The sequence below is a fragment of the Erythrolamprus reginae genome, chromosome 2 (assembly GCF_031021105.1).
Source record: "Erythrolamprus reginae isolate rEryReg1 chromosome 2, rEryReg1.hap1, whole genome shotgun sequence".
NCBI lineage: Eukaryota > Metazoa > Chordata > Lepidosauria > Squamata > Dipsadidae > Erythrolamprus > Erythrolamprus reginae.
Window position 1 is genome coordinate 224,326,828 of NC_091951.1, and position 10,908 is coordinate 224,337,735.

The 10,908-nt window shown below is 44.4% G+C and overlaps 1 protein-coding gene across 3 annotated transcripts in view; it reads left to right on the forward strand.

Annotated features, from left to right (window-relative positions):
* The first annotated feature begins 2,154 nt into the window (after positions 1-2,154).
* VAMP1 (vesicle associated membrane protein 1) overlaps positions 2,155-10,908 on the forward strand; it is a 73,155-nt gene continuing 64,401 nt past the window's right edge. Inside the window, exons 1-5 of one of the 3 annotated variants that reach the window (XM_070742028.1) lie at positions 2,155-2,307; positions 4,771-4,903; positions 5,219-5,377; positions 6,716-6,767; positions 7,079-9,660. In XM_070742028.1, coding sequence (XP_070598129.1) covers positions 2,306-2,307; positions 4,771-4,903; positions 5,219-5,377; positions 6,716-6,767; positions 7,079-7,095 — 363 coding nt within the window. In that variant the 5' untranslated portion in view covers positions 2,155-2,305 and the 3' untranslated portion in view covers positions 7,096-9,660. Of the gene's footprint in view, positions 2,308-4,770; positions 4,904-5,218; positions 5,378-6,715; positions 6,768-7,078; positions 9,661-10,908 lie in introns of those variants that run through there. The other 2 variants (XM_070742027.1, XM_070742029.1) reach the window with 2 other exon arrangements.

The following is a 10,908-nucleotide window of genomic DNA, read 5'->3' on the forward strand; positions in this document are numbered from 1 at the left end:
CCCTTCCTCTATGTCTTCCTCTCTCTCTTGCTCTCTCTCTCTGTCTCTCTTGCTATCTCTTTCTTGCTTTTTTCTCTCTTTCTTGCTCTCTCTTTCACTGTCTCTTGCTATATGTCTCTTTCTTTCTCTTTGCCTCTTGCTATCTTTCTCTCTCTGTCTCTCTTGCTATGTCTCTCTTTCTCTTTCTCTCTCTGCCTCTCTTGCTGTCTCTCTTTTTCTCTTGCTATGTCTCTCTTTTTCTCTCTCTCTGCCTCTCTTGTTATGTCTCTTTCTCTCTCTCTCTCTCTCTCTCTGCCTCTCTTAAATGTCTCTCTTTCTTTATTTCTTTCTCTCTCTCTCTCTCAGCTGACTGCAAGCGGGAGCCCTGACGGCGGCAGCTGGACGTACTGCTGGACGCCGTATATGCCAGGCCCGCAGCGCCAGCATGTACGGCGTCCAGCAGCACGTCCAACCGCCACCGTCAGGGCTCCCGCTTGCAGTCAGCTGAGAGAGAGAGAGCTCCCTCTCGCCACCGCCTGGAGCTCCCTCTCGCCGCCACCATCTCCCCGCGACTGCCTGCGGCCGCTGCAGCCACCCCCCCACTCCCACCGCCAGTGCCCTCCCGCCGGGCCCCAAAGGACACTTGCCGCTGACGCCAGAGAAGCTCCAGCTGGGCGGGGTGCTGCCGGTGCCTCCGATCTGGGGCTCCCACTCGCAGCTGTCCCTCGGCTCCTGCCTGATGTCGCGGTTTCTGGCGCTCTCCTGCTGGGCCCCAAAGAAGGAAGGCGAGAAAAAGGCACGAAGAATGAAGGTCTCCTTCTTCCTGCCTTCCTTCTTTGGGGCCCAGCAGGAGAGCGCCGAAAACCACGGCATTGAGCAGGAGCTGGGGGACAGCTGCGAGCGGGAGCTCCAGGTCGGCACCGGCAGCGCCCCGCCCAGCTGGAGCTTCCCGAGGAGGTTCGCGGCACACCGGTTGGGAAACGCTGAACTAAACAATGTCGGTTGGTGGGCCCCAGGGGAAGAGCCTTCTCTGTGGTGGCCCCGACTCTCTGGAACCAGCTCCCCCCAGAGATTAGAACTGCCCCTACCCTCCTTGCCTTTCGTAAACACCTCAAAACCCACCTTTGTCATCAGGCATGGGGGAATTGAGATATCTCCCCCGGGCCTATATAATTTATGTATGGTATGTTTGTAGGTATGTCTGTTTAAAAATGGGATTTTCTTAACTATTTAAATTTTAAATAGTAAATTATTAGATTTGTCATGAATTGTTTTATTGTGTTGTGAGCCGCCCCGAGTCTATGGAAAGGGGTGGCATACAAATCTAATAAATAATAATAATAATAATTAGTTGATTGCTCTGTCAGAAAGTTCCTCCTTATTTCCAGGTTGAATCACCCTTTGGTCAGCTTCCATCCATTATTCCTTGTCTGGCCTTTTGGTGGTTTGGAAAACAGCCTCACCCCCTGCTCTCTGTGGCAGCCCCCCAGGCAGTGAAGGGCTACCAATTTTTTTACTACCACACCCTGCATTTTCTTTCAACATCTTTCAGCGAAAATTGGGCGTTCTGGGGTGGAGCTCCATTTTCGCTACCCCACTGCGCCCCCCCACAGTCCGAGCAGCAGCCCACCCCTGCCCTCAGGTATTGGAAGACTGCTATCATGTCATGTCTCCTCTGGTCCATGCCCAGTTTCCAGCTCTGTTCCCTGCTCAGTTCTCAGCTTTCACTCTCAGAGAAAAATTTAAAAAGTAGAGGGTGGGAGCTGAGAACTGAGCAGGGAACAGAGCTGGAAACCGGGCAGTTAGGAAACGCGCACGAGCGTATAAATAACTCAGCGGCAAACTGTCGTTGACTGAAGTGAATGGGATTCATTTCTCCCTCGCGTCTTCCCAGTGCCAGTCCCAGCATCTCGGAGAGATTTGGAAGAGAGAGAGAGGACTAATGCAAATTCGCCCATCGTCGATTCGCTTAGCGAACTGCAGCTCCTCGTTAGCTGAGGGACTTTCATGCCAACGGCTCCCCGTCGCCGATTGGCCGGCTGAGTTTTGCCGGCAAACAGTCGGGGGGGCGTGCGAGGCTAGGAACGCGCTCTTCATTGGCTCGCTTGCGCGAGGAGGCGGGGCCGAAAGGACCGCCCCTCCCCTTGTAATAAAACCCGGGAGAAGGGGGGGCGAGGTCCCTGCTGCGGTAATTTTCTATAGCCTCCGGTGGAGCCCCTCTCGCCTGGCCGTTCCCGCCGTCCGTCCCCGTCGAGCCTCGCTCCGCTTCACGCGTTTCCTCCCGAAAAGGACAGTAAGAGGAGCCTGTTAGAGCCGAGGGCCGGCCATGTGAGTACCAGACGGGACGGGCGCTCTCGTGCGCGGTCGGTTTTCCTGCACCGGTTGCGGCGCTTCCCGAGTTGCGCATTGCAGCATCGCCACCCCCCCTTTCGGTTGTCCGGTGCCGAAGTGAGATGGAGCTGGGAGGGATGCCTCATCCCAGCTGATGGCTCCGCGGTTTTCCTTGCTGAAGCGGGTACTTCGCCATCTCCCCGACCCCTCGCTGCCATTCCTGCCCCCCCGCCGCCCCTAATAGTTTTAGGCAGGAGCTGTCCGGTGGCCGGAGGTTCCAGCGGCACCTTGAGTGGTAACGTAGGTAGTAATATAGGTGGTAATATAGGTGGGTAATATACTGCTCAAAAAAAATAAGGGGAACATTTAAACAACACGATATAACTCCAAGTAAATCAAACTTCTGTGAAATCAAACTGTCCACTTAGGAAGCAACACTGATTGACAGTCAATTTCACCTGCTGTTGTGCACATTCAACTTTGTACAGAACAAAGTATTCAATGAGAATATTTCATTCAGACCTAGGATGTGTTCTTTGAGTGTTCCCTTTATTTTTTTGAGCAGCATATATGGAGGAGAGGGACATTTTCATAGAACTCTAGAAGGCACCTTCGAAAATGACAATTTATTTATATATTTTTTGCCTTGAGTACAAGCTGGGACGTAAAAAGTTTTATGTTTAGCGCAGGAACAAGATTGTCCCTATATGAAGAGATAAAAACAAGAGGAAAAAAAATGAGTTTTCTGTGACAGAACTCTACTCGATATGTGGGTTTCTGTTGGAGGTGCATGTGTGAACTCAGGTAATAAGGTTGCTGGTTAATTTCAGAGGTGTTTTAACAAGTTGGCCCCCTAATAATAATTCTGCTGACAGAGCAACTTGAAGATGGAGGATTCCTCACTGAAAAGAGAAGCAAATGCTGTCGTGTGCGCAGGGCGCTTGCGTGCAAATGACTGCAGATATTTCTTCGCTCGGACAGTAGGACAGAAAGTCTTAAGTTTTTGTTCTCTTTCTTAGGGACTATTGCTTTTCCCATAATTGCATTTCTCCTGTCTCCTGCTCCATCTAGGAGATAATGGCAAGGTTGCTTACAAGGAAACATTGCCTGAAGCTTCTGATGGCCTTTTTTTTTTTTTTGCCAGTCTGGTCATTCGTCTATAACCTTCATGAGTTTTCACCACTGCTCTCATTGCTGTGTTGAAAAATGCATCTTGGTTTTTCTGAATTGATTTATTTGATGGTTTCTTTGACCCATTTTTCCTGCTGCAGTAAAGCCAAACAAATCTAGCAATGTTACTTATTGGTAAATGTTTCTGCCTCGTGACACAGCAGTTCTTTTATGCTTGCGGACTTGTTTTTCCATTTCTCTACTCAAGTTCTAGTTGTGTCTGTTAATATTGCTTAGTATATTCTATGAATTTAGCACACTTCATAATAAGTGTCTGATAATGAGTCAAATAATAGTGTTTTATAGAAGAACATGAGAGGGCTAACTAATCCTCCCCCCCCCCCAATATCTTTCTAAAAAAATTGCTACTGAGGGGAGAGGTGGGTGAGATCTTGAAACATAGCTGTGTCATCTTATTTGCATTCTCTTGGTGAGGAGACACCGTCATGAGGTGAATTTAGCAGCTAAAATGAGATGTCACAACCATGCCATTTAACCATTGCTTGCCATGCACTGGATTTCCATTAAATTTGGCTTACGATGCTTGTTTTGGACTCTGCTTCAATTCTTTCCTTGAACTCAGATGAGTCAGACCAACTCCCAATATATCTCCTGACAATACTTCTGAATTTTAACACCTGAAGAGCTCTAGTAGTGAGATAGGTGGCATATAAATTAAAGAAACAAACAGTTGCTCTTGGAAGAGAGAAAGACTAACATCTGATATATAGTTCTTCCTTTGATTTAACAGGTGCTAAACCCATTCTATTTTATATTCTCTGGTATTTTTCATTACTTCTTGCATTACTGTCAAGCATTTTACATTTATTTGTTAGATTTAGAAAGCCACTGCTTCTAAATCCTCTGGATTAATAACTAATGAACAGTACAACCATGTAATATAGTGTGAATTCTATTATTATACAAGAACATAATTGTTTCTGTTAGACCTAAGTCTTCCAGCTTCCTCTTAAGGTGCTTTTACTTTAAAGATGAACAGTTCAAGAATCTGAGTGGCCCATTTTCTTAGGAAAATTTGAAAAAATATATACATATACATACATACATACACACACAGATTATCTATCTATCTGTCTATCTATGTGTCTGTCTGTCTACATACCTACCTACCTACCTACCTTTGTCATTTCCAGTTTGAAGTGCTTGGGTTTCTTATTGTGTTGATAATAAGCCTGCAGCTAAATTGTAGTTGTAATTAATGTGCTGGTTTCTGGCTGAGTATTGGACATAGGCATCTGCATCATCTCTTGTACTTGACCGTCTCCACAGGTCTGATCCAGCTCAGCAAGGTGCCCCAGGGGCAGGACAGGAAGGCGGTGAAAATGCTGGCGGGGCCCCTGGTGCACCTCCAAATTTGACCAGTAATTGGCGCCTGCAGCAGACTCAAGCACAGGTGGAAGAAGTAAGTGATTAAAATGGTTCTTTGTGGTCCTGTGCTGTTGGTGAGGGACTGGCCAAGCCAGGGGGGGGGGGGGGGAGTCAAGTGGGGAATTAGTCTGGAATCTCTGTAGGCACAAGAGAACTAGATCTGACTTTCTCTTGAATGCCATTGAACCGTATCTAGTTCAATGGCATAGACTGGCAGTCTAAGAAGACTTTTGTGTTATAGGCATGAACTACAAAATAGCTAATTGAATTATTCACGTGTGGACCTGATTGTTCATGCCTGATATCTGCTTTCTTTCTCGCTAGTAAGCTAATTACCCTTTTTCTTCAGGTGGTGGATATTATGCGTGTGAATGTGGATAAAGTTTTAGAGCGAGATCAGAAACTTTCAGAACTAGACGAACGAGCAGATGCTCTCCAAGCTGGTGCCCAAGTATTTGAAAGTAGCGCAGCAGCGCTCAAGAGGAAATATTGGTGGAAGAATTGTAAGGTGAGTAAGAAGTGGGCAGCTTTACTTAATGCATAGCTGAGGCAATCCTACTTTTAAAAATATTTTTATTGCAAGAAAGTGTTACATAAGATTAAAAATATGGAAATGAAGACAATTAGAAAAATATAAAAGAATAAAAAAAGTGAAAGACAACAAAAAGAAAGAAAGAAAGAAGCAACTTCTTAATCTTCTTTTCAGCCCTTATATAGTTACCTGTTCTGTCTGGGTTCCCCCAGACCTCAACACCAACTGGAAAAAACAGCCAGACACTCTGGTAAAAGCCAAAAGTATTTTATAACTGGAAAAAATAAGCACAGAGGAAAACCTGTTCTTTCCAACAGACAGGATATAATATGGTACAGCAGGGTCCTGATGTCCAGACAATACAGCAAGCTTCTTGCTGGCACACCCCCCCAAGGTTTCAATAGTCAAAGGCACAAACCAGGATTCCAAGACACCAAAGTTCACAGTCAGGTCCCACGACTCTCAAAGATAAAACTCCACAAGCCAGGAAGGGTGGGTCTGCCTTTTAGCCTTTCCCAAGAGCACCACACCCAAACCCAGCTGCTGCCACTTTAATGCTGAAAGTATTTAGCCAATTGACTCCGTCTCTGATTAGCTCTCCGTTGTCGCAGATCAATTATGGCTTGTGCACTTTCCTCTAAGGAATCCAGGCTGCTTGCTGAGGAGAGCTCCCCCTGGTGGGACTCTGGCTGTCCTCCCTCTTCTTCAGCCTGGGATTCCTCCTCGTCTGTCTGCACCTCCTGTTCCTCAGCCTCTCCCTCTGAGCTGGAAACCGACAGAAGGTCAGCCGTTCCCGGAGGGGCCTCAGACGGAACCACAACAGTTACCATTTCCACTCAGCTCTCAAGTTACATACATGGTTCCCTTCTTCCTGTAAATAAACCTTTTTAATAAATCCCCAAATCCCCAATTTCATTTTTATCCATTTCAGCCAAAAATCTATTCAAGGTTTTCAGTCTTTTACATAACTAATTGTTCCTGAGCCAATTCTACTTTGTTATAATAAAACCACAGTGCATTTCCTGAATAGGGCAGAGAGACCTCTAGATCAGAAATAGAACCAACATTATAGGTTCAATTTGGAATGTTTCCAGGAAAATGCTGGCATGTCTGGGAATATATGGTTGGGAATCTGGAAATTAATGCCAGACATAATAATGAATGCTAGAGTAATTGGCTCAATGAACATGAATATGAACTTGGAATGAACAGTTTCAAATGGTCCATTGTCCATTTTTGTTGGAGACCTTGATTTTGCCAAAGGAGATATTGTATGAGGGTTCTCTATGGACTGATTGTAATTCTTCTCTTTAGATGATGATCATGCTGGGAGTGATCTGTGCCATTGTGGTCATTGCAATTGCACGTAAGTACTAAGGGGAATCAGAGTAGCTGAGTTTGTGAGTCACAAATATAGGCTAAACAGCAGTGTTTGCTTTCCCCCTGGCGTGGGAAATGGTACTGCTCCTGTCTCTCAGCACTGCTGAAGGCCAACAGATCAGTAACAGTTCTGCCTTTTGGGATGATGAGATTTATCACTTGCTGTGTGAGAGGCAGGCAGCAAAGGTGGGAGGCGGGGGTTTCCTTGTCAAGCATGTTTTGTTAAATGTGGGATGCTTGGTGTAACATGCCCTCTTGTTTTCTCCTTTCTCTTCCTTCTGTTGCTTCTGTTCCTAGTTTACTTTTTTACCTGAGAATGTGTCCCTTCCCCCTTTCCCCACCCAGTCTATAGCCGCCTTACCCCATTTCCCTTTCCAGACCCAATTCTTCTTTCTCTTTCCTTTCTGGCTTCGTCATCGATTTTCCGTTAGTTTTCTTTGCTTCCATTCAAGACTGTAACACACTGTTACCAGATTTGAGTTGACAGCTCCTTCACAGCTGCTGCAGCCTCTGAGTGGACCAGCTTGTATTTTTGGGAGGGTGGCAGTGGGCCTAAGGGGAGAAAGTGTGGAGGATAGAAGGGGTTTGTTGATTACACCTGCAGTCTGAGATACCTTTGAATCTTCTGTGATCTCTTTCTCCTGTGGAGTCTATAGGAAAGCATCTTCTTTAGCAACAAACAGTATTATTAAAAACTTCACCAGAATAGAGAGAAGAAAAGTTGGGTCTCATTATAGTAGTGATACTGCACCCAGAATTGATGGAGCTTCCCCTTATATTCTACTATAAACTCCTGTTGATGCTCTGGTGACCAAAACTCTTATGATGACTGCCAGCCATCCTTTACTGTTTCATATCTTGGACTTGGTAGAAAAGTTACTGGTTTGATTCGTTAACCTTGGCTCCAAGAACAAGTTTGCCTTTATTCCCAATACTGCCAGAATTAGGGGTGACATGAATAATATGGCACATGGGATTAGGATTATCCTAGTGTACTGCCTGAAGTCCTGTCCTCTTTGCTTGGGTGTGTTATTTCACTGAAATAACAGGTAAGGGAGGGTCCCACTGAATTGGGAAGTCTCATACTACATGCACCTTTATAGTAAGTTTAGGAGTTATGTCCTGGAAACCTCTGCTGTATAATTAGAAGTGTTTCCTTCTAATAGTAACGTGCTATAAAGTCATGAAACCCTTTCTGGTTTCGTGGCTTGGAAATAGCAATGTAGAATGCCAAGGATTCTGGAATAATGCATGAGTATTTGTTTGGATTATTTTCAGGCCATCCCTTGGTGTAGGTGTAGGTGAACTCATGCTCATTTATCCCCTGTTGAATAAGGTATAGGGCTCCAGGGTGGAAGGACTTCAGAGAGTAGCGAATATAAGTTTAAACATGCTGAAGAACAGTAATTTTCCTGATTCCAATCTAAGGTCTGATTAAACGATCCGGCCTAGCTTGGTAAGAGGCCCTGTACTTAGTGTCAGTGGTTGACCAAAGAATATTGTTGTGGGGGCTCAGACACTGTAATGCTCTGACAGGACTTATCAACTGGTGGTCACTGGGCTTAATTTATTTTAACCTCAGACCAATTTTATTTAGCTCCCTAAAACATTTGTTCTGGCTGTGCTAGGAGTAACCCTACTCTCACCATAGCATGCTGCAGAGATGCTGATTTTTTGCATGTTCACTGCCATGCCACCAGCATTTCATTTGCAGAGTCCATCTGTTTGCAAATGCTCATCTCGTTTCCCCTTTGCGGTGGGAGGAACGATGGAGGAGAACAGGAGTGGAGTTCCCATCTTCTTTGGACGATTCTCTTCCTATTTCGGTGGGACTGTGTTGATGGAAGTGCAACACCTGAAGAGGAGCCGGGGCCCAAGGTGTGATGCTGCAGTCAGTGTGAGAGGAAGTGCAGTAAGGTGTTCAGCCCCTTCTTGATTTCTTCTGGACAAGATCTAAGGTTTAATCTGCTGCCGTATTGTTTTGAGAGAAGGCCACGAGGCTGCTTTCTTCTGCTTTTCTTGTCTGTTTTCATAGAATGTTGTATGTTAACGCCTTTTCCCCTTTCTCTCCACTTCTCCATCTTTATGCATGGGCAAACAGTACCCCTATTTCCCTAGGCCCTCTTTGCCTAAACCAAGGGACTACTTTTCTCTATGCACAGGACTTCAGCCGCTTTCTCACATATGTGTGGTTTGTTCTTGTGAGGAATGCAGCCATAATGTTCTTCTGATATGTGTAACTACCAGCTCATGTTATCAACCTCCGCTAACAAATTCTTGACCCACTAAAATGAGTGGCCTTCACCTGTCTGAGTCCTGGAGAAAACAGGATTCTATTGGCAAGGTAGTAAAGCAGTAGAATGTAGACTGAAATGAAAGTATGAAAACAGTATTGGCTAAATATGTATTATCCGAGGTGAGATAGATCACAAGTGGCCAATATAGCATCTAGATAGAGAGATGCAGGAGAGCTGGCTCTTCACCCAGGTGGATTGTTGTTCGTTGCTGCCTAAAAGAGGCTGCATTATGGCTCAGTAGTTGGTATGTACAATTGCACAATGGAATGTTGCACTGAACATCGAGTAGATGAGCAGCACTTGTGCTTAATTTGGACTTGAAATGGCCTTGTAGAATTTTTACAGAATCGGCTGCAGTCAACAGCAGTGGAAGGCAAGAGCTTTGGAAGAATCCTGAGTGAGAGCAGCCTTTGACTAGGGCTTAAAAATGCCCCCCGCCCACCTCTTTCTTTTTTGCCTAATCTGCCTCTCCTGTTTATCCCCCATTTTACTGGTATAATGCATTTTCTATTTCTTTTGCCTAAACAAATTTAGCAAAATAGCTGTTACAAGCAGAATAAACTAATATCAAAGAGAACAAAACACTAGCAGTGTAATATTCCTGATTAGTTCCTGTGTGGAAATAAACGGTATACAACTAACCTCTTGGATACAGTGGTCGAGAGCACATGAGAATTTATTTGGATCTTTCTGTTTAAATATAAAGCTACTGTGCAAAAGAGTTTTAGGATAGTCTCACATCTGTAAAAGGAATTCATGAAGTTGTAGACCCTGCATGAGAAAGTAGTGATGAAAGGCACAGCACAATGTTATCATGATAATGCCTTGTGCTGTTCGACAACAACTTATGCTCAGTTTATGCACTAAGTAACAGAAGTTCATTTGTACTCTCATACTCATAGTCTACTTTTCTATTATTTCTGTTCAAGTCAGAGTATAAGACCAAAACAGTTCTCCGATGGCATTGATTTTGTTATATGGGGATGATACGGAAATGGTACATTAAGATCCTGCCCAGCTGCTATTAAGACAAGTATATAGACTACTACAGCATACTGAAATTAGAGCAATACTTGTCTGTCTTGCACTGTTCTAGTGTACATATAGGGTATTTACCTTCAGGCATTGCCTGAAGTTCCATTATATTACTTCATTTGCTGCATACCAGATACATTTTCTGTGCTGATTTAAATGCAGAGAGAGTATTGGATTTGGTACTGATGTACTGGAAAAAATTAACCTTCCTATTGTATGTTAAACAATTCATCTTCATTCCCAACTGTAGGACATGGAATGGGAAGCTATAATTTGCTGACCGTATTTGTGTACACATGTACACTGTATACAAAAGTGCTGAGAGATGTGTCATTGCTCAAACATTTAATGGTGATTCTCAACCTTTCCTTCGCCATGGATCTCCTCTAAATACATTTTGGTGGCCACGGACCACCAAAACTTAACACATGATTTAAATCATAACATTTCTTAAAGCTGTGACATCACAGCCCCCCCCCCCCCCCGGTGGTCTGTGGACCACGGGGTGAGAACCACTGATTTAACTTACAGGTATGGAGAGGATTCCAAAAAGCAAGAACAAATAGCAACACTTTTTAAAAGACATCTCCAGAAGGTATCTTAAATGAAGCTTGAATGATTATAGCATGGCACTGGTACTCTGGGTTTCGTTCACAATTATACTTCCCAATCAAAGCCATACAATATTTTTTCCTCTTTCATTTTTCAGAAAACTTTTTTAATTTGATATCTGTAATGCTAAAAATGCAGAACAAAAGCAAAACTTTTTCTTTTATTTAAAAAAAAGCCAAAAAG